Source organism: Erpetoichthys calabaricus, chromosome 2 (assembly GCF_900747795.2).
Source record: "Erpetoichthys calabaricus chromosome 2, fErpCal1.3, whole genome shotgun sequence".
In the NCBI taxonomy this organism is placed as follows: Eukaryota; Metazoa; Chordata; class Cladistia; order Polypteriformes; family Polypteridae; genus Erpetoichthys; species Erpetoichthys calabaricus.
Window position 1 is genome coordinate 179,662,449 of NC_041395.2, and position 23,883 is coordinate 179,686,331.

At 37.5% G+C, this 23,883-nt stretch overlaps 1 protein-coding gene across 1 annotated transcript in view; it reads left to right on the top strand.

Moving 5' to 3' along the window:
- Positions 1 to 23,883, top strand: part of itga10 (integrin, alpha 10) — a 156,581-nt gene that overhangs the window by 34,180 nt on the left and 98,518 nt on the right. Inside the window, exons 5-7 of the mRNA XM_028794851.2 lie at positions 4,164 to 4,278; positions 5,065 to 5,192; positions 12,052 to 12,200. Coding sequence (XP_028650684.1) covers positions 4,164 to 4,278; positions 5,065 to 5,192; positions 12,052 to 12,200 — 392 coding nt within the window. The remainder of the gene's footprint in view (positions 1 to 4,163; positions 4,279 to 5,064; positions 5,193 to 12,051; positions 12,201 to 23,883) is intronic.

Genomic DNA, 23,883 nt, shown 5'->3' on the forward strand with positions numbered 1-23,883 from the left:
AAAAGGAAAAACTGACAAAGTTTTTTAGTTTTTCAGAAATCCTAGATTTATAAAGCACGGTGTCATGGTGGCACAATGGTTAGTGGCGGTGCCTCACAGCTACAGGATTAAAACCCAAATCCAATTATAATTTGTGGAGTTTACATGTATTAACTGTGTCCACCTTATTTTTACTTCCACATCTTGAAGCCACTCTGGTTATGGTGATAGGCAATTCAAAAATTACCTGGTATATGAGTAAGTGGTCTGCAGTGTACTGGCATCCTGTCCAGGTCTGGTTTCAAACCATGCACCTAATGCTGGCCTATAAAAGATAAAGAATTGATAATTAGGTGGTTTTAGTAAACCCGTTATTTGCTCCAATTTCCAATTTAAAACTAATTTTAAATTCCATTGCTTAACTGCCATCTGGCAAATGACAGTTTTGAACCCTGTGGTTTGTCAGGTCTTCACTGCTCAGATGTATTCCACACTACAGAAAGTTAGCTCCAGTAGTCACCACATGAAGTAGGCCTCCACACCAATGTGCACCTGAACTGACGCACTACAATGTGCACACTTCTGCTTCATTGAGATTAAAGTCAAAAGATCCAATGTTGTTATGCTTGGATCCATTCTTTGTAAATAGTTGAGCCAACCATATGAGCTCGGTTCTTGAATATTTTTGATTTTGAGGAGTTCAGTTTTCAGTGCATTTTCTTAATGAATACCTTTACTGTTTCACTAGATGTTTTACACAAAGACAGTCAAAACCATTGTGAAACTTCAGCAAAATGTCAGTCAATCATTTTCTAAAACACTTTTGTCCTGAACAGCTTTGTGTGGGGTGTGTGCACCTAACTCAGCTAGCATAGGCCGCAAGTCAGGAACAAACCCTGGACAGGGCACTAGTCCATCACAGGGCGAATTAACATACACGTACACACAAGCACACACACCAGGGCCAATTTAGTATCACCAATCCACCTAGCTTGCACGTCTTTGGACTGTGGGACGAAACCCATAAAGTATCTATCTATCTATCTATCTATCTATCTATCTATCTATCTATCTATCTATCTATCTATCTATCTATCTATCTATCTATCTATCTATCTATCTATCTATCTATCTATCTATCTAGACAAGGGAAGAACATGCAAACTCCATGAAGGGAGGACCAGGGATGTGAAGTCTTCTTACTGTGAGGCAGCACATGCTGCGCTCAGTAAAATGTATCATGAGTTATTTCTGAGAGATGTTATATTTTGCTCATAAGAAACTAGGAGTAACCGTGTGATCATTTTGGTCCTTCTGATTGTTTTTAGAGAACGCAAAAATGATTCCCTGTATGAGGCTCATATTATTTGAACATGCATGTTAACATGCATCAAAAACAAGATTATTCAGCGGAAATTTGTACTGCAGTCTGGTTATTAAGCCTAGAAAAAAAAAAATGAAAACAAGGTTGTCTGATTTAGGATGTATTGGTCTAACCTAGTGTTTTTCAAGCAGTATGATGTGGCACAGTAATGCGCTGTGAGAGCTATCCAGGTGTGACATGGAAATAATAGTGTAGCATACCTGGGTCTGGACCTGAGAGGGACAATCACCTCAGATGGTTTAGATTTGTCTGAGGAGGACAGGACTACCTTTCTTGGCTGCTAAAGTCCATCTGCCCTGGGTTTGTGGTCACCAGCAAGCCTTGCACCGCTGGTGTATAGTGGGAATATGAGGTGCCTCTGAGGCAGATCGGGGTGTTCAGAGGAACAAAGCAGCTGAGAAATGCCAGCAAAGTGCTCACTAAGTGCTGTGTCTGCAAATGCTGATCTCTGACCTTCTTTTTTCACTGGCTTCCCACCCCTTCGGACAGTTGAGCAAGTGTAGGAGATAAAATGTGTTTGTGGTTAGTAAGATTGTGGTGTGCCTTGGGATGTTTTTGGTTACAAAAAGTGTGCCACCAAAGTAATATGGTTGGGAAACATTGGTCTAACCCAGCATTTCCCAACCTTGGTCCTGTGGCCCCACTGTGGCTGCAGGTTTTTGTTTCAACCAGATTCCTAATCAGTGGCAACACCTGATAGCACTGATCTCATTTAATTAGCTGGTATTATTTTTCTTTTTTTTTTTTTTTTTTTAATATTTTTATTTTATTAATTTTCATTGTAATCATTCCATACAAACAGATCAATTTATAACCCAACAAATTTGAAAACAAATCAAACCCCACCCCTGAGAAGGAGAGCTTAGCTAAAGGAAAATTTCTTTAAGCTTTTTAATAAGGCAACATTAGACAAAAGAAGGGGAGAAGTAAATATCTATATAAATAAGAGATGGAGAAGGGAGTTAAATGCAATAATAGTTATTTCTCTTATTTTTCTTTTATTCTACATTCAGAAAAGCAGAGCAGCATGATTTTTACATTTTTAAGTCATTTAGAAATATTTCTGCTTTTTCTATAGATTTAAATGCGTAACTCTCTTTCTTTTGTTGATTTCATTATATTTTGCCCTTTTTCTGTGCAGTTTTTCCCCTTTGTTGTATCTTATTAATGACAATTAAAAATGAGCAGAGCAGACAGGCTGGCAAACAACACTGAATAATCAAAGGCTGCAAGTACTTTAGCATCAGACCCACTGATTAGTAAATAATGGATTAATTAAACAATTAGAACACCTAGAAATGTAGAATGAAAATCAAGATGAAAATATTGTTAAAATGAAAAAAATACATTATTCCCATATAACTGCTTGGTACATTTTAATATATATATATTTTTACCAAACTTAGTTTTCTAATTTCTATATTGTTCCCAAAACACAGAACTTGGGAAATAAAACATCACTTAATTAGCCCAGGAGTCCAATTAAAAACAGAAGCTGGTTGGAACAAAAACCTGCAGCCACAGTGTGCCCCCAGGACCGCGGCTGGGAAACACTGTCAGTCATTTTCCAACCCGCTATATCCTAACACAGGGTCACGGGGGTCTGCTGGAGCCAATCCCAGCCAACACAGGGCGCAAGGTAGGGACAAACCCCAGGCAGGGTGCCAGCACACCGCAGGGCACACACACACCCACACACACACCCAACTAGGGACAATTTAGGATCGCCAATGCACCTAGCCTGCATGTCTTTGGACTGTGGGAGGAAACCCACGCAGACACTGGGAGAACATGCAAACTCCACGCAGGGATGATCCGGGAAGTGAACCCAGGTCTCCTTACTGTGAGGCAGCAGCACTACCACTGTGCCACTGTGCTGCCTGGGAAACACTGGTGTAACATAATAGGCAAATACATGACAATAATTTTGTAATTCCAGTTATCTTAAAAAGTGAGGGGGGGAACTCCATCCATCTTCAAAGCCAGCTCAATCTAGTTTAGGATCACATTGCCAGAGTCTATCCTGGCAGCGCTTAGTGCAACACAGAAGCCAACCCTTGGGTGGGTGTCCACACCCACATTACTCTTAGGAGGCCAATGTATAATCTCCTTTCAAACTCAACATGTAGGTCTTTGGTCTGTCTTCATGTAAGCATGAGGAGAATGTGCCAGGTAGTGGCCTGGCTAGAATTCAAACCTGCTGTGCTAAAGCTATGAGGCAGAAACACTAACCACTGTGCCATTGTACTGCCCCGACAAAACCATAAATTGTAAATAACAATTTTATATACAGATCTATATGTGTCTGCATGTACGTGTTGCATGTTTTGCTTTTTAATTTTAATTCAATCATTCCTCACCTCTGAACATACTTATCAAATATGTACAATGCATTGAATCTTTCAATGGAAATGTGCAATCCAAAAATAATTTGAATTGGATAAAATGCATTTATTTTGATGGAAACATTAAACCCCCAGCTTTGTTACGCATTTCCATGTTTGGGATTTGGAATCCCTGCCCAACTACTGCCTGTGCAGAATTTTCACATTCTCCCTGTATCTTCATTGGTTTTCCAAAAACTGGTGTGTTAGATTATTTAGCATTTTTAAATAGACCCAGTATGAATGAGGACATGATGAATCCTGCAGAGACCTGGCATCAAGTCCAGGACTGGTTCCCCACCTTGAGCCCAATTTTATGGAAATATGATAACTCTGGACTGGATATGTAAATCAGATTAATAGATGGGTGAAGTGAATACTGTGCTTTAATACATTTTTTTTTCTTCCTCATGCAGGCATGTGCCCCCTTGTGGTCTCAGGAGTGTGGCACATCGGTGTTCAGTACAGGAATTTGTGCCAATGTAGACAAAAACTTTAATCCTACTAGGACTATTGCACCCACTGCCCAGAGTAAGAAGTGTCTGCTTACTAATGTCATTTGAGTGCTTTTCCACTTGCTGTGTGATGGTGTGCTTTTCTACAAATAGACACACCTCAGATGTATGCGAACATCTAGACCAGGGGTGTCAAACTCCGGTCCTGGACAGCCGCAGTGGCTGCAGGTTTTCGTTCTAACCATCTTCTTAATTAGTGACTTGTTTCTGCTGCTAATTAACTTTTGCTTTAATTTTAATTAACTTGACTCATGTCCCTTAGTTGTTTCTTTTTCCTTAATTAGCAGCCAAACAATAATGAGACACAAAGCAAGCCACCACATGGCCAGCTCATCTGTGCACATCACGCAGTATCTGAAAATAAAGGTGAAGGTCTCAGTAAGGTTGATCTCTCAGGTCTAGTTTTGGAAATGTCTACTGTGGCAGAATGAGAGCAGCAACAAACCATGGAATTAAATAACAAGTTTAATTAACAGTAAGAATTGGCTTCAAATTAAGAAAGTGGTTGGAGTGAAATTGGTTGGTGTTTGAAGCCCCAATTTATCCGGTCAACTGTTGGCTTGTTTCACATCCCATTTCTGTTTGGCTGTCATTTAATGAAGAAAAGAATCAATTCAGAGGACTGAATCCTTAAAAATAGGGCTATAAAAATGAAGGAAAAAGGAATTTAATTAGCAGTGAAAACTGGTCACTGATTAGGAAAATGGTTAGAATGAAAACCTGCAGCCACTGCGGCCCTCCAGGCCCGGAGTTGGATACCCGTGATCTAGACTAAAGGTCAACTCTCCCATTCTGAATGTAGGATGTGCCACATTTATGGACATTGTAATTGTGCTTGATGGATCCAACAGCATCTACCCCTGGTACGAGGTCCAGAATTTCCTCAGCAACATTCTCAGCAAGTTTCATATCAGTCCAGAACAAATGCAGGTCAGTGTGCAAGATTTATGTGTCATTCATATAAAATTGGGCAAAATATACAAATGGAAACAACTAGGCCAGTTGTGTAGATAGATGGCACAATACTAACGGACTTTTCTTCCTATATCGTCAAAATGCTGTCTATAATATAATGTAAGAATAACGTGTAAACTTTTTCAATTTTGCACTTTTTCAATAATGCTATATAAGAGTTTTGCAGTCATGATCTGAAAGACGCTACTGGTAATGTGAAACAAAGCTGTTTTTGACCTGCAGCAGCTGAACTCTTTACAACTCTTCAAGTTGGTGCACTGTTTTGTCCTTATCTGGGTTTTGAACTATTTGTGCTATATCGCAAATAAAATACAATTTACTGGACAATTTAATGGACTGTAGCCACTGCCTAGTTTAGTTCTTTTGTGCATGAAACACAAAATTATGTTTGTGCTTTTTATTTAGACAGAACTATAAAAAAAAAAATTCAACATTAAACACCCAGCAAACACAGTTTAACTTTTCTAATTTCACCTCTTTTCCTGGCTAATCTTAGTAAACTATCAGTAACAACCCATGCTTCTTGACATAGATTAAACAATAAGGATTTAAATGTATATTAAGTTTTAAGCTTCAAAGGAAAAGTTTTACTTTTAAGTGTTAATACAATATTCTTTTCTAATTATAGCTCAGAAATAAAAGGGATGAATAACTATTTGGAAAAATTGCATGAAGCATAGCCTTCTGGCACGGTGGTTAGTGCTGCTACTCCACATACTCAAAAGGCCGTGTTCAGATCTTTGTTCAGTGAATGCTTTTGAAGGGATTGACTATTCTTGTCATATTTTTGTGGGTATACTCCAGATTTCCTCCTAAATGGACTGGCTCCCTATCCAGGGTGATTCATGCATTTGTCTTGATGAGCTTATTTATAAATGAATAAGATACTGCAGATAGCATAAAATTAATATACAAAAATGAATATTCATTTGGTGCACTCCAATGCAATTTCACTAGCAAACTGTAAACTTTGGGCATAACAAACCTGTTTTTTTTTTTTTTTTTAATTACTAGGGGGCTTTGCCCCCTGCTCGCTTCACTCGCCAACCCCCTGGCCTGCGCTATGCGCTAGCCTCTTTGCAGTTCTGCTGCTTACGTATGGGGATGCGGATGTACAATTTAAACAGATTTTTATTTTCATGGGAATTGTTACATATGCATCAACGCAACGTATAACTGCCTGTGATTGAATTTAGTTTCTTTCTCTCTATCAAATAAAATGACTTTCGAATGTTTGGCTCTGGGATTTGTTAATTGCTTTTGCAAAAGCTATTCTAACCGGAAACTGTTAATGTTTTAATACAAATGGCATATCAAGATCTCCTTTGTTGTCTAATGTTATCCGCAGAAGATGTACTACATTACCTTTTCTTGGATACATCCTTTTTTCTACAATAATTCGTGCATTGTAAGACCGGACATTGTTAATGGTTGTAGATATTCTTTGGGATATTGTAAGTTGTTGTTTTCATCTTCTGCATGATCACTACCAGCTGTTTCAGCATAGTCAATTGATACGCATTTAACCAATTTGTCGTGTAACCGTTTGACATTTTTGGATGCATTTAATCAATCTGATGCATAACCGATCAACATTTTTGCTGTTAATTCATTTGAGTTCCTCGTTTCTCAATGCTAGGATTTTGCCTGTACTAATTTTTTATGTTGACAACCCTTAGTGATGAAATTCTTCAATAAGAATTGGACATTATATTTCTTTTTTAAATGGAAACTTAAAGTGAGGAAAACTTTAAAATGTATAAGAGCTGAGAGCGCAGGAAGTGTGTCTGACAAAACTTTTCACACGAATGAGAGTTGAGGGCGTGACTTGAAAAAATGTCAAGGCAAAAGTGTCATCTTCAAAAAGTCTCATAGCGCCAAGGATTTTTTTTTATAATAATGAGACATTTTTAAATGCATTTGCATATAATGCCCAAGTACCTATTGTGAAAGCTCTTGTCGGTTTGTCTGTCCGTATCTTTGGATAAAATTTGTGGAGATGTGGCATACGTATTCTTTAGAAAAGTTTGTCAAGACAGTTCAGATTTCATTGAGATATCTTGAACAGCTTGAACGCTGTATGAAGTTTTAAAATTTCAAAATCTCCAAATGAAAAAAAAAAAGCATTGTCAAATTTGCAAACTGATCTATCTTAAAATGGAGAAATGTTCTGTGCAACTTCAGTTAGGAATACGTTTACTGTTTTAATTTTACCTTGAGCGTGGTTGCTTGAACTTGTATGTCTGGTACAGAATATTTTACTTTTCTGACAACTGCTCAGATGCCCAATGCAAGTGAGTCAAACACTGGGTAGAGCACATGCACACAAACAGCTCACACAGCAGTGCTCTTCTACTGTTGTGTTAGATAAATTAACTAGTAGAATACAAAAATGAATGGAAGGTCAAAACAATTGGGTAAGCATATATAAGACTGAATTGAATGAACAATATTTTCTGCAGCTTATTATTGTTAAGAACCAGTGTTATCAACCTGTAGCTCAATGGTATTTGAATTAATTAATAACACAAGAATTGCACAATAGCCCTAACTAATATGAACATAGGACAGGTGTAAAAATGGACAGTGGTGCCAGGAGGTGGGAGGCCTCAGTGGCTTAAGCCCCTGATCTTTCAATTCAAGATATACACAAACAATCACATCAACCCCAGATCTTCTTGAACTTTGTGTAGCATTCGTATTCCTGTTACACAATAAATCAGTTCCTCTCCAAGTTATTTATACAATTTTAACAAATTATTGTGTTTTAATTAATATTAATATGTGCATGGGGAATTTATTTTTGTTCCATTTCTCCTTTTATAGGGTAATATTGATAATGATTTTATGCTGCTATTGGTCATTTTGTATTGATAGTTATTGTTCAGTTGGTAATTATTGGATACTACTCGTACTGTCAAAAATGTTATTTTTAAGAAAGCAGAATAACTATTAGTTGCAGACCGTCCACTGCTAGTGCACATCAATCCATGCCATTTTCACATCACTTGAATTGCAGTATGCTGGGCATGAAAACTATTTAGCTACCGCAAGACTCTTTGTGCTCCATTTTTAACTCCATTGTAAAGTAATTTTTAAAAGCGCATATTTAATGTAGCCTACAAACATGTAATTGCATTCTATTACCTTTATTTTTACTTATTCTGTTGCTTTACTTTTGAATATTACTTATTGTCATAAAACTATTTAATAAACAAAAATGTTATAGCTGACTCTTGGTTCAAGTAAATAAAAAAATGAAATGCTCCAACTTTCATGTCAGTTAACTTAGTCGCCAAACTGAATGTTACACCATGTGTAGACGGTCTAACTTGTTTTATAATGTAATTTTACATAAATTTACGTGATGCAGGGCACACTCAGTCACAGACTTAAGGGCCAGTTTGGAAGTGACAATTAAGCTAACGTGCATGTCTTTCGAGATGTAAGGGAAAAAAAACCTTGCAAGCTCCATATAGACAACTAGTGAGTGTGGGATTCATACCAGAATGCTGGATCCCAGTATGCCTCCTTTAAACAGTTACAGACTGTAAAACGCAATTCATTTTTCATTTCTTTCTAATATACAGTATGCTGAACCAACATTGCAGAGTCAATTACTTTAACTGCTAACTCAGTTCTGTTGGCAAACAGGCCATGGCTCTGCTTTGAAAAGATCCTTTCCATGACAAACACATAGGAAGTAAAGGCTTTAATGGCTTTTTCTTGTTGTAAAAGCCCCTCATAACTTTGCAAGAGCTTGGCAATACAGTTATTTTCAAAGTTTAATTAAAGTTGACTTACAGTAGCTGACTAATGCAAATCAATTTAGCAAATTAGTGAAGAACAAGCACATTTACAGGACTGTCCACAGGACTGGAATTTTTTGATAAAGTAATGGAGCAAAACAATTCAGAACATCACAAGAGGAAAGTGTTTAAAATCTAAAAAAGAATCCTTAACCCGAATAAACAATGAATCCTTTATGAGTTAACCAAATCTCCCTCTGTGTCTGGATATAATTATATGCAGTGTTTACCCAAAAAAACCCAAAGTGCTTATGTATATCTTTATCAAAATATCCAAATAAGGCAAAGGAAAGTAAAGGCATTACCAAACCATTCTTGCTGATGGATAACAGGCATTGTGTGCTGCAGTGCTCTGTAGTAATCGGGCAGAGACAAACACCAAGAGGAAATATCTTTGGCTTTTGGACATTCCACCAGCTACCAAAATTATAGGTGTGGACGTGAACATGCCCCACGTCAGCATGTGGGCAATGCTGACTTATTTGTGACAAACATGTCTTGTACTTTAACCCCTGGAGTGCATCACAAATTGAGGCTGCCTTCATAAGCAAGTGGAAAGTAAACCTTGAATGTACAAAACATTCTAAAGTAAACTAAAATATAAGAACTGTTAAATGTTATTAAAAAGTGACCTGGAGAATAATAAACTTGTATTGTTAAATTTATTTAGCAGATGCCTTCAATTCAGAGTAACTTTTTGTAAGGCGTATGAGCCCGAGAACTGACTGAGAAAGTAACAGGATTACGACCACTCTTTCTTTTTCCATTGACATTACATTGCTAAGACCAAATCTGAAGACAGCCTGGGCTTCTGGGAAATGAACCATTAAATGGTTAAGTCTTGTCAGTTTTTTTTTCTTTTTAAGTGGCTTTAGAATGTGTGTTTTCATCTGATCTGCTCAATGAGTCATAAATCTGAGGTTGCCCAGGCCGAGCATCCACTGCCTGTTTTGTTCCCCTAACTACAGCTGCTTGGCTGTATTAGTACTGAACAGGTTTACACATCAGTGTGAATAATTTCCTTCTCCTGACCATAGTCAATGTGTCAGCATCTGGTGCAGTCTCATATATTTTTATAACTTGTAAATGCATTATTACACAATGGTTAATCTTCCGTGGCAGTATGGTGACATAGTGGTAGCAGTGAAGTGTAATGGGTCCGGTATCCTGGGTTCAAATCTGTCCTATCTATTGTCTTTGTGAGTTTGCCTTTTCTCCCTGTATCCATATGAGTTGTATTTGACTCATGTATTTATCTTTTAATAGTTGCTAAATATTTTGGATTTCAGTTTCTGTTCTGTGTTATTTATTGACCTTTTTCTTGTGTGTCAGTTCCTCCTATTACCTTTTGAATACTTGTATAGCACTTTGAGAACTGGAAAGGATGGGGAAAGTGGCATAAAAAAGTTATTATTATGTATGATATCTATGTGCTCCAGCTTTCCTCTCATATCTGAAAGACACAAGTGCTTGGTTGATCAGTGTTTCTAAATTGGAACCCATGGAAAGCACATGAATGAAACCTGCAATAGATTTTGATTCCATTTAAGGTTGGTTCCTGTTTTTGGGTCAGTGATATCATTAGCAGATCTGACCCCAGTAACACTGAATTGGATTAAGAAAATGTTACTTTATGGTATGTTAGTTGTCCTCACTGAAGAGCACTGATAAGACTTTCTTAAAATGCCTATTGTGTTGCTGCATTGTATCAAATTCTGCCATTGTCTCTTTATAATAACTTTGTTATCAAGTTTACGGGTTTTACTGGGATTTTGCCAGTGTGGCAGTGAGATTTTAACTGGCACTCTATTATATTAACAGCCTTAAATGTGTTTTGCCAGTGTGCCCATGTGTTTTACTGGGGATTTACCATTGTAGGCAAGATTTTTTACTTCTACACCTCAGTCTGTTAAGAATTTGTAGAATCTGTTCTATGAGTGTATAACTACCAATGAAAAACAAAAATCAATTGTGTAAAATATGTCTCATAATAAATAAAATATAAAACAGCTACCTGGAGAAATGAAATTCAAAACGTCATCATTACTTGCCCTAGGAAATATTGGAAGTGCTCTAATTCTACATCAAGATATTCCAGTTGTTAATCCTGCAAGTCCCCCTGAGTCTTTCGAAGAAAGCTCACATATGCAGCAGCAAATTAAAATTTTGTAAAATTTCTTCATCCACATAGAAAGTCACTTGGAATTCTGGAGCTGCAAGAGCACAACATTAGCCACTCCACCATGGTTATACACCTATCAAAGTGTTACCAAAGAGAAATATTCTTAATATGTAGTAACACCAATACAATTATTTGATTACATATGTTAAAATTAAAAGAAAAATGATACATGTTAAGAATGAGAAATTGATATAAATAATTAAATGATCAAATCAATCAACAGTCAATGCCAAAAGCAAAGGAAACGAACTGTAGATGGGGTGCCATTCCATCACAGTACACCCTGTCTTACTCACCTAGACTTATTCCCACTGGGCCAGTATGAAAATGTGTTACAAATGTTAGAGTATCAGAAGATCCATGCAGACATAAAGAGAACTTTCTGATTCTACATAAGCAATTGCCAGGTCAGCATTTCACCCCAGTCTCCTGGAGTGGTCGTCATCACATCTTGCTATATTTATACCATTCTAAAATGCTTTACAGCAAAATTATATTACTGGTGCACACTTAGATTAAGTAATTTATTCAAGTCAGTGGTGGGGTTTGAACCTGCAGACTTACCTACAGCTAAAATGCTTAGTAGTAAGGCCACACTTTCTGTAACTTGTATTGTTAGCTTTGGTTAAATGACATTTTTATGTATTCTTTTCATTTCTTCATTTTCTTCCCTGTAACATTCTGAAGAGAAGTTACACTGTAATCTTTTATATAACATTTTCTATTTTCTGCAGATATCAGTGCTGATTTGTCCTGATGTTGAATAGTTCCAATTATGTGTAATATATTAATATAAAAGTAAAAGCTGTGTCTTTTGTTAAAGGTGGGTGTCCTGCAATATGGTGAAATCTCAGTTCACGAGTGGTCTCTCCAGGACTACAAAACAACTCAGGATGTAGTGGAAGCAGCTAAAAATATAAGCCGACAGGAAGGTCGTGAAACAAGAACTGCATATGCCATTCACATGGGCTGGTGAGTAGGTAGCTAACCTTTTCTAATTCTGACAATGCAGAAACTGGAGTTTTATATGCAAGTCTGAGTTACAATTAACTAATTAGTCTAAAAATGTCTGATGGGTTTCAACAGATTAGCCTAAGTAGGCTGCCTTAATTTAAATGCATTCAGGAAAGACCCATAAAGGGTGGGAAATATCATCAAACAAGGATATTCAATAACCCTCCACAGGATGAAGAAATATGTTGATAAACTCTCCCTGGAATAAAAATAATAATTTGTGATGGTTATTAATAACACACCACAAAATCTAGTAATCAACATTATTATCAGACAGTAATACCTATATAGTGTACATAATTCCTGCAAGACGTCAGCCAAGGTAGTGGGGAACAAATGCTTTCTAATGAATTTAGAACTAGTAGGTCCCACAACCTTCTATAGCCTCTCAAAATAATGTACAGCCTGACAGGCACCCCTCTCTTGCCCTTAAAATATGGAAGGGGGCCCACCTCCTGCTCATAGCATTTTGTACTATATTTTTGTCAGTGATTGCTAGTAGCACTATTAAGGTAGTACATATCAGGCCGTTTTGAAATGTGCACTCAGATATTTACTGTAGCATATTTAGAAGAAGTCTCACCCTCTTGAGTGTGAGCTGTGCCACCAATGTTGTACCTCAGTGCTCTAAGAAGATCCTGATATCTAGGTTTAAGAGGAGAGACCATGCAGAATATAGACCATGGGTTAGTCCTCTTGTAGACACAATATGCTGTGTTTATAATGTCCCTTTGTAATTTAATTTATTATGAAAGTGTGTATATCACCCCTCAGCTTTGTTGTCTTAAGCAATTTTATTCAATTTCTTTGGTAATTTAGAAAAATGTTGCTTCATTTAATGTGCAATTGTCTTTGTACTGGGTGCTGCAAGACTGTTTCTGACTCAGAGGCTGGACTAATTGGCTCTGCAATGTTCTTTATACTCTTCAGTGTGTTTTATGTATATGCAAGCTGGACTTTCCAGTTTATCATTAGGGCTTGAAGGTACCTGTATTAAAATTAGGATCACTGCTCTATCATGGTACTATCCTAGGGTAACCCTGTTCTCCTCTTTTGTACTCTTTATTATGTAGATTTGGCCAAAATGCCCCCTAAATCCTTGCCCAGCCCTCATATCTTACACTACCTTTTATATACCTTTTATATCTATGACATCAGGCAATTAGATATATTACCAGAACAGGCATGAGAAAAATTTACAAATTTATTCATGTACTAGCTGTGCTAACTGTCTAAGATGGGTTGAAATCTAAGTAATCAACCAATCTCCGGTCCTGTTCAGCCTATATATATCGGACTTCCAATAGAACTTGGAGTCCTGCCACGTGCAAAAGTTCGCTGATGACACTGCTATCGTGGGCTGCATCAGGAGTGGGCAGGAGAAGGAGTATAGGAACCTAATCAAGGACTTTGTTAAATGGTGCGACTCATAGTGGATTTTAGGAGGACCAGGCCCCTCATGGACCCCATGATCATCAGAGGTGACTGTGTGCAGAGGGTGCAGGCCTATAAATACCTGGGAGTGCAGCTGGATGATAAATTGGACTGGACTGCCAATACTGATGCTCTGTGCAAGAGAGGACAGAGCCGACTATACTTCCTTAGAAGGCTGGCATCCTTCAACATCTGCAATAAGATGCTACAGATGTTCTATCAGACGGTTGTGGCGCAGTGGTGTGCTGGGGAGGCAGCATAAAGAAGAAGGACGCTTCATGCCTGGACAAACTGGTGAGGAAAGCAGGCTCTATTGTAGGCATGGAGCTGGACAGTTTGACATCCGTGGCAGAGCGATGGGTGCTCAGCAGGCTCCTCTCAATTATGGAGAATCCACTGCATCCACTAAACAGTGTCATCTCCAGACAGAGGAGCAGCTTCAGCAACAGACTGCTGTCACTGTCCTGCTCCACTGACAGACTGAGTAGATCATTCCTCCCCCACACTATGCGACTCTTCAATTCCACCCATGGGGGTAAACGTTAACATTATACAAAGTTATTGTCTGTTATACCTGCATTTTTATCACTCTTTAATTTAATATTGTTTTCTTTATCAGTATGCAGCTGCTGGAGTATGTGAATTTCCCCTTGGGATTAATAAAGTATCTATCTATCTATCTAGACCTCAGCATTAACGTTTGCAGTGCACCTTGCAGTGCATATGTCTCTGTTATATGCCATTTGTTATGGGATTCGTAAAATCAGTGTTAATGTTTGTGATGCGCCATCTTTTGGAATGACAGAGACATAACAACCAGACCGACATTCAGACAGACAAACAGGCACTAAAATAAATAAAGTAAAATGAGTATGGCAAAAATACCATTACAACATAAATAGCAGTGCCCTTCAGATTCTATATGCTTACTACGGGATGGCTGTCTGTCTTAACAGGCTCTAGTCCAGCTTGGTGTTTCCTCTAGCATGGCTTTTAAATGGAATGAGTGGTGACTTGGCCTCTTCAATGAATGGAAAAATGTAAGAGCAAATAGCAAGCTTCTGTTTAAGCCTTAATTTAAAGGAGTCATGTGGCTTCTTGACACACCTTCTGAAATCAGTGTGGGGGTATATTAATTAATGATACAGCACATGCATACTCGAAGGATGCACAAATGAAGTTTTGGACAAACAAGAAAAAAAAAATAGGTATACAGATAATTAAATCGTTAACTGCCGTCTCAGACCTGCTTCTCTATCAGAGTCATAAATGCACTTGTCTCTTCTAGTCTAGGCTTTCCTTCTGGAGGGATAGCTCATAGAATATCAAATGTTCCTACACATCTGGCCCACTCTGGTCAACTCTTTCCCTCCCTATCACAGGTGGCCAGAGCACATCACTTGCCAAAAGGTCTCATCTGATCTCGCAAGTCATAAATGTCTGCCGAGCAAGGTCTGGCTTAGACAGCTTTCCTAAATTTTAAAATCTGATATTGCTAGACATTAATAAAAAATATTAACCTATATGCTAGATTTTATTCTCTGCTACATTCCTTTTATTAATTTAAAAAACATGTTTGCATTTCCAGTTTAAACTTTTTCCAGCCGTAGCCCACACCAGTGAAAAGGTACAAAAAGTTCAGTACCATTTGTTCCCTTAAGATAGCCACAGTAATTAAAAAAAAAAAAACACAATCAATGTCAAGAAGGCATCATTCACAAGACATTATGCTGAATCTTGATTTTTACCCACCGCTGAGGAGGAACAGGCTAAATTTAAAAAAAAAAAAAACAACAATAAGAAAGCCTTATAATGCACTCAATTCATTTCAATTCCTTCCATGTAATTGAAAAAATGCCAGCAATGTGATATGCCTGTTTTTTTTAAAAAAAGCACAAAATCTTGGTTCAAGAACAGGTATAAATTTAGAAAATATTTTTTCAATTGTTTGCTGGTTTCATTCTGACCAGCAAACAAAGTATCTATCTATCTATCTATCTATCTATCTATCTATCTATCTATCTATCTATCTATCTATCTATCTATCTATCTATCTATCTATCTATCTGTCTGTCTGTCTGTCTGTCTGTCTGTCTGTCTGTCTGTCTGTCTGTCTATCTATCTATCTATCTATCTATCTATCTATCTATCTATCTATCTATCTATCTATCTATCTATCTATCTATCTATCTATCTATCTATCTATCTATCTATCTATCTATCTATCTCACCCCAAGGTAGTTAGTGCTACTACTGAATGTGCAGTTAGATCTATGCAGTGTGTGTAGTCTGTGTGTTCTTTCCATGTTATTGTGGCTTGTCATTTTTCACCTCAAAAGGCATTCAGTTCTAAACTTCAGGTGTAACTATTTTTGTTTAACCACTTAGTAACCACAAGATTTTCTATTGCAGTGAGTGGCTGCTCACTTTACTTAGTGCTTAAATCTGCATGGCTGTATTTTGTCAGATGATGATGTCACAATGATATGATGCCAATTGAGACAGACCAAGCACCAGCATCACATTGTTTGATTGATTTTTTTTGTGGCATGAAATATGTATGAATTTACTTGTTTTGATAATCATTAGTAAAAGAGAGACAGGGATTATTATTTAGGCAAGTTAATGTTAACATTAGAAATGTCTGCATACTGTACATACAGGAAAATTCTGGTATGGCCACTCCAGACTTTCCATGCCAAAAACACCACAGGACACAATACTACCTGAGATGTGATGTAACCCTGACCTCTCACTGCTTTCAATAATCATAAATAAAAATTATAACCAACTCAGTCAGATATTACCTTTTTGTGGACTGAATTGTATTTGGAGTAATGAGGTACTGCATATGCTTAATACATTTAGTTTGAACTATATTTTCACAGAAATGATACAGCCTATTTAATTGATTTTGTGTAGACTAATTAACAAATCAAAAGAGGCCCAGTGTTTCTTCTAATGCCCTGACCAGAAATTCCATTGAATGCAACAGAGTAAGTATTACAAAATGTAACTACAAAAATTCCCCGTCACGTGAATGCAGCAGAAAGTTGTGGGTGGATAGTGGTCTTGATAGATGTAAATAATGTGATGTGATATCTTGGGCGTAAGTCATTGTTGGATGGCACCCTTCTAAGAGAGGACAATGTAGAAAGACAAGATAACATTATTACAGTGCAGACATCAGGTATTGACATCCTAGTCAATATCCTGTCACAGTATAAGCACATACTGTGCAGATGCTTAACTCATGGCTGGTTGGTGATCCAACAGACCTGTAAAGATGTACCAGAAGGCATTGCAGATAATCTATTTCACACCCACGTGCACCCCCAACCCCACTCCACATACAAACAAATATTCTGACACCCATTTCATGGTTTGGGGCAACAAGTTCCTTACTGGAAATGGTGGGTTTTATGATGATGGAAAGTGCATTTATTAGACATTTCTTGTTATGGTAGTCCAGAATATTTTCTCATACTGTAAACCAGTCTGCCATTACCTTAAGCTCTATTTGGTTAAGTCAGCTGGTTAACCAAAGTATTAAGAAATGTGAGCAAATTGTCAGAGAAATAGCTAGTTATTGCAGTTGAAATTTTAAGTAATAGTAGGTTACTTTTCTTGGAACATAAAACCTTATTTAAAGGTTGTTTTAAATTTGGATGATCATTATGTTTTACACTCATAAAAGAAGACAGAAAAATAATTGTTCTCTTGAAAATTCCCACAAAATTTATGAGCCAAAGTCAAGTTCAGGTTTACTACTCAAATTAATTCCCTTCACAATCAGCAGATAACAGATTCACACACACTATCAGTTTTTCGATTTGTTCTTTATTTAACAGTTTTCACATATCTGCTTTATATTATTCAAATTATGTGTGAACCCTTGGATACAGCACAGAAATATCACATTTTCAGACTAAAAATAAGCAGTAATGTCTGTGTTATTTTAACCACTGAAGGCCTACTATAAAATTATTTACTTTTATATCTACAAGATATCTACAATTATATCTACATCTTCCCTCTCTTCCTTCAGTACTTGAAACTCTCTGAGGGTTCAGGACTAAGCCGTAGTCCTTAATTGAACAGTTGCATAGAACCCCAAAATCAGCCAAAGTGAAATTTCTTACAAGTTAAAGGATGACTTTCTCTTTGAAAGTGAGTGGTAATCTTGGTGTACAGAATTTGGATCTCTTGATCTGATAAGGCAGTATGAATTACAATCAAATGATACTCTTTCAAACATATCACATAATGGCTTCAATGGTCAGCATGGAGAGTGAACTGACCATTCTCACCTCTGTCAACCTCATCTCACCTCTGTCAACTTTGACACACCAAAAGCTTGAATCTATGTATACACAAGAAACCAATGTCAAAATGTCAACTTACTCCTTTGTAATCCAGTGTTGGTACTGGTTAATCACTCTCATCAGCTAAGTCTAGGTTCTATACTGACTGCATTAAAGGACAGCAGTTTAAATGAAGAATGGAATCTTGGGAAAGGTTTATAGACTGGCAAAGGTCAAAACCAGAAGGTCAAGAATCGAAAAAAACAGGTCCAGAAATAAAACCAAAAATTGTTCTCAGCAAAAAAATAAATAAATTAAATAACCTGCAAAAGAATGCAAACTGAAGATGGAGGTCAAAAAAGGACAGAAAAGCCCACAACCAATATTCAATTACATACAGTATAATGTAAAGAAACTAAGCATTTGGGTTGAATCAACAAACTTGGACAAATCAAGGGCACAACACTGACTTTTCAGTCCACTGTGATAGTGACAACACACGTTGTACACTCCCACCGGCCTGTCTGACAATGGCATAGCAACCATCAAAACAACTATATCAACATGATGACAGGCATAAGAGAAACAAAATGACATTGCAGAAGAATGTGATTTAATTTTAACACTTTTAAAAATGCATTCAATTTTTGTTTCCAAAAGCCCCCAAAATAGTGTTTCAAATATTTTTTGAGACAAAGTACCAATACCTGATCTAGTTTAACTTCTGCTCTTGTCTTCTGCTCTTGTAACAATGGTTTGAGCTCCTTTGTCTTTGAGGGGAAATGCATTGCAAGACCTCAAAAGAGAGGCTGGGCACAAACAGGAGAAACCTTAAAAAAGACATAGCTTATCTCACCAAAGATAAACAATTAAATGATCACTAACTCTCAATAGACATTTTATGCTAGTAAGAGAGGATCACTGTTTGAAACTTCAGACTGTAACTGTAGTAAACCCATCAATTGCAATGTATTATTAAACACCTAAACAAAGAAACCCAAAGAGCTCTCTTCCTCCATGTGTGCCAATTTAATCATTTTGTTGGACTGAAGATCTCAGGCCAAGCATTACCTCCATCACTTGAGATGACATGGACCATAAAGGCCAAATACAATATATTACTTATACTTTGTACTTTCAGTTCTGGTTCTGTAGTGAAAGGGGCGAGTGTAGCAAAGCTAAAAGAGGGAGAGCCCACTGTTTTAAGAGGTACTCGTACAGTTAGAAGCCTATAATCAGTCAAGTTCTCCTTTAGATAGATAGATCTTTATTGTCATTGTCACTTTTACAAAGGAACAACGAAATTGAAGATTTAGCTTTAGCTCCACTGGCTACGTTTGAGTACTGTTCTTGGCTTTGCTGAAAGATTGGACATATTTTTGGTTATCGAATGTAGGCTTGGCTCACATTTACCATTTTCATCTTCTGGTCACTATTTTTCTCTGTGCCTGTTTCCATGCAGACATAACAGGCGTGGTCCTAAGTAAATGTCTGAGCAGAGAGAGCAGCCAATGTAACCTTGTAGCTACGAGTAAAGTCAGCAAATATATTAACACATGTATTTTCGGCTGTTGGTATTTCTTAAATTGAAAGCAATAGCTTCTATATTGGTTATAAGCTCCTTCTGATAGACTTACGGATACCAGCTACCAGCCACTCAGCACCCACTCCCACAAACAAGTTGTGGGAGAACAACCTTCCGGCTATATCCAAGTAAACAGGCACGAAGAATCTTGTCATCCAGGCAAAGATTTTCCAGTTCAACTAGCTAATAGATCAAATCTTACAAAAATAATTAATTTTTTTTGAAATTAGTAATGTTTTCTTGGGAAATTCTTTGTACAAAAGTTAAAAGGGAAATGTAGTTTCTAAGTGTATGCTGCTAGGTACATATACTGTACTTGTGAGAAGAGGGGTGGTGAAACATCATTCAACTTGGGTATATGCCCATCATCACATATAGTACAATGGAGTGTATTCCATAAATGCTCCCTCTTTCAAGCAAAAAATTGTCAAGGCATCTCTACAAGCCATTTGCACCATTTTTAAAGTGCTACACCCACTTGTGACTGAAGGACCTTTAACTGAAATCATCTTCTAGTTCGTATGGTTAGACATTGGTGTTCTTTGATGAACTCATTGAGCCGCTGTTTTAAACAGTGTTTATAAAGTCTACAAAAGTATTGAATAGAGGGAATAAGTCCCTCAAATGAACTAAAAACAAATACATCACTTTGTTCGGTTAGCCATATACAAAGATCTCCCTGACGTATCTGTAATTTTATCTTAATTCTACTTTAGTAACTGGCAGCCATATTCTTGCAGCCTGGCAAGAAGACTTTTTCGTGCATTTAGCCTACTGAATGCTCCGTCATGCTGAGTTCAACTTTCTTTGAGGACAGCTGTGAAAACAAGTGAAAAAAAACATACTAGAGAGAAGCAGGAGCAAAATCCACAGTTGTTTTAATAATAATCCTGCCGATTAGCAGAAGGAATGCACATAAGGAAGTCCTTTCATGGAAAAAGTGTAAAGCAAAGCAGATTGAAAAAGGATAATGGTAATTTTATAAGGGTCAGCAGTATTTTCTAATGTCAAGCAAAGTTCAGTGAATGAAAAAGCAAAATAAAAAAAAAAATACCTGTACAGACACAATTTTAAAATCTAGAGTTTTTATGTTTTCCTTCTCTACCTAACAAAGCACACATGATTTTTACAGCCTTTTTGTAGTAGACATTCAAATTTATTATAAGTTCAAATTGTAATATACCTTGTCATTCTGCTGAGAGGTTTTATACTTCCATTATTTTTGTAAAGCTCCCTGTGATGGTGTTCTCTGTTAAGAATGATATTTACAGTAAATATTGACTGAGAGCTAACTGACAAATATGTAAAGAAAAATATACAAGGATCCTTTTATTAAAGCAGATACTTTGTTTGATATTGAGTTGTATATTTGCTTTTCAGTTTATTTTATATATAGCACCCTTCTCAAATAACCAAGTTCAAGGTACATACATTGATTTTCAAATGTAAAAAGATCGAAGGCTAATAAATTTATTTACCTTCTTTGCATCAGTTGTTCCTTGTATAGTTTTCCTCAGCAATGAGTTTACAGCATCAGTATAATGCCCTATTAATTTCTTTTTGACATAGCCTGCTGTGTAATCTAAGATAATATTAGCTTTCTTAATCGCTACTGTGCACTCTCTGGCTGTAGACAGTAATGGATCCTTCTAAAGTGATGTACTTTCTGTTTTCAGAACCCTTGTTTCTACTTCTATTTCCTGTCTAATGCTTTGTATTTATTCAAATTAAATTTCACCTGTCAGTCAATCCAGGTCCATTTGTAATGATTCTACTGTGTCTAACGTATCTGCCATTCCACAAAGTTTAATGTCATCTATTCATTTTAACCAGCTTGTTATTTATATTCTTATTTAGATTTTTTTAATCTAAATTGAAAAGGTCAGTGGGTCCACAAGTGATTCCCACAGGAACTCACTTTCAACCTCACCTACTTTGGGAAAAGTTACTTTAACATGATTATTTGTTGCTTCCTTTGTTTAAACCTACATCTGCACACACTATTCTTTAACTTGGATCAATACTCTCTTATGTGGTACCTTCATCATAAGCCTTTTGAACACTGAGATTAATAGTATTTTTTGCAATCTTTTGTAGCTTCGCCATAAAGTTTCTGAAGCATGTTATCCCTTTTCCAACCAACGTTAGAGGTACACTAGTTAAACTTGTACTTGAAAGTGAATATAATGACTATTAGTGGTGACGCACTGTATAACACCTATAAATTAAGCTCATCTAATATTAAAATGAGGAATGACAGAAATTCCTTTATGAATGTCATTCATAACACACACTAAGTTCAAACACATGGTTATTGATAAGTGTACCCATTACCAGAGTACCTTGCACCAAATGACAATGGTTAAGTTTTTAGTCATGTTATCCAATCTGAGGCTATAGGTTTTAGACATTCAGATCAAAAGAGAGGTGCTGAGCTTTCAGCTCATCGATACTGTACCTGGTCTAGTTCAGACAGACAGGCCATGCCCAATAAAATATGGAAGACACAAATGGGGTAATGTAGATGTACTGCAACAGGTAGTGAATGCCTCTGTTCATAATGAGTTTGCCTTTCATCACCAGAAGACCTTTTCTTTCTATAGCAAGGCTGGAGACAAACATCTGAAAAGACTCCCTTCAAGAATTAGTTGTGAGGACAAGTGCAAGGACCTGTGGCCAAAAGGTGGTTGGTACTTGTCATGGTGGCACTCCTAGATCACTATTGACAAGGATAACTATCAAAATAAAGATAATGGCTTTCTGAGCAATGTTAGGAGTGTCTCGAGATTTAACTAAGAAACATTAATATGCTATAAATGAAGTAGTTGCAGCAGTGGCCTGACTGGTAACTCGTGTTTTGGAAGTGTTTGATGAGGCTTTGCAAAATAGCTCAAAAGAGGTTCTGGGCAATATCTGATGCGACACAGGAAGGACAGGCAAGGTTTCACCCAGGCTTTATTCAACATAGATGTGGAAGTGTTAATCTTGGCTTCACATATCATTGTGAGATATAAAAAGCACTTAAAGGATATCTAAACTGAATGGACATACTCATTATAGAGAGGCAGTTCTTAAAGCAGTAGTTGGAATTGGTACCATTTCTTTGAACAAGATCACTGAGATGATTAAATTGGTCTATAGTGGTGTGGAAGCCGGCCCGGACACAGACAGGCGGACACGTTGTTGTCACCCACAACACTTTTATTATACATATTTACACAAGTATCAAAAGTGCACCTCAACCCCAAAAGTCCCCAAAGTCCTGGCCAACACAATGCCTTATCTCTCTCTCTTCAGGCCGCCTCCTTGCCTCCCCAGAGGCCTCGTCCTTCTCCTCACCCGACTCCAGCCCTGAATAAAGGGAGGCGGCCCCTTTTATGTTCCTCTGGATGTGCTCCAGGTGTGCTCTGGCAATATTCCACCGACACGCCCCAGTGTGGAGGAAGTGCCGGCTGTATCCCTGGAAGCACGCCGGGTGTCCCTGCTCCTCTTCCCCCCCAGCACTTCCTGGTGTGAAGCTCTGTACCCGTGGCCCCCACAGCAACCAGGGCAGTCGCCCCCTCATGGTCTGGAGGAGGCATGAGCCCTCCTCCGGTCCTCTTGGACATCCCGGCTGGGTACCACCCCCACAGTGGCAAAGCCGTAAAAGGTTAATTGAGGTCTTGCCTGAGAAGCTAAATATGATGGTCCGATTGGACTTATTTTTAAAAAGAGGTATATGTGTTCTAATTGATGTGGATGCCTCAATCTACATCTCCCATTGGATAGCTTATGCCAAGATACAGAAATGGAGACACCTTCTGATAGTAAACCCTCTAATCCAAGTAGAACAGTGGAACAACTGTTTATCCTCAGACAGATGTGAGGGATTATAGGAATCTGCACATCTTCAGATCTGTAAGTGTTTTATAGAGTTTCGAGACTTGCAACCATTTCCCATGTCACATCATGTGGAAGGTGTTACAAGATTCCTAGTTTCTAGAACTTTTGCTGTGTACCATTCTGTCTGTTTATTTGTGGAGAAGTAGCTGTCATTGCAAAGTATGTTTAAAATTAGTGAATGACATTGCAAAAGGTGCTTTGTGTCTCTTCTCCTGTTCATGATTGTTATGATTAACTTATTAAAACACAGTTTTGAGTCTTGAAGAATATCCAGCAATTCTTCAGCTAAAGATAATGGTGAACTCTTGACCTTGTCAGATTGTTGACGGGATCACATCTTATAGCTAGTACCAGGGGGTTCCCCCCTGCTCACTTTGCTCACCAACTCCCCCGGCCTGCGCTATGCGCCAGCCAGTTCGTGTCTCTGCCGCTCGCA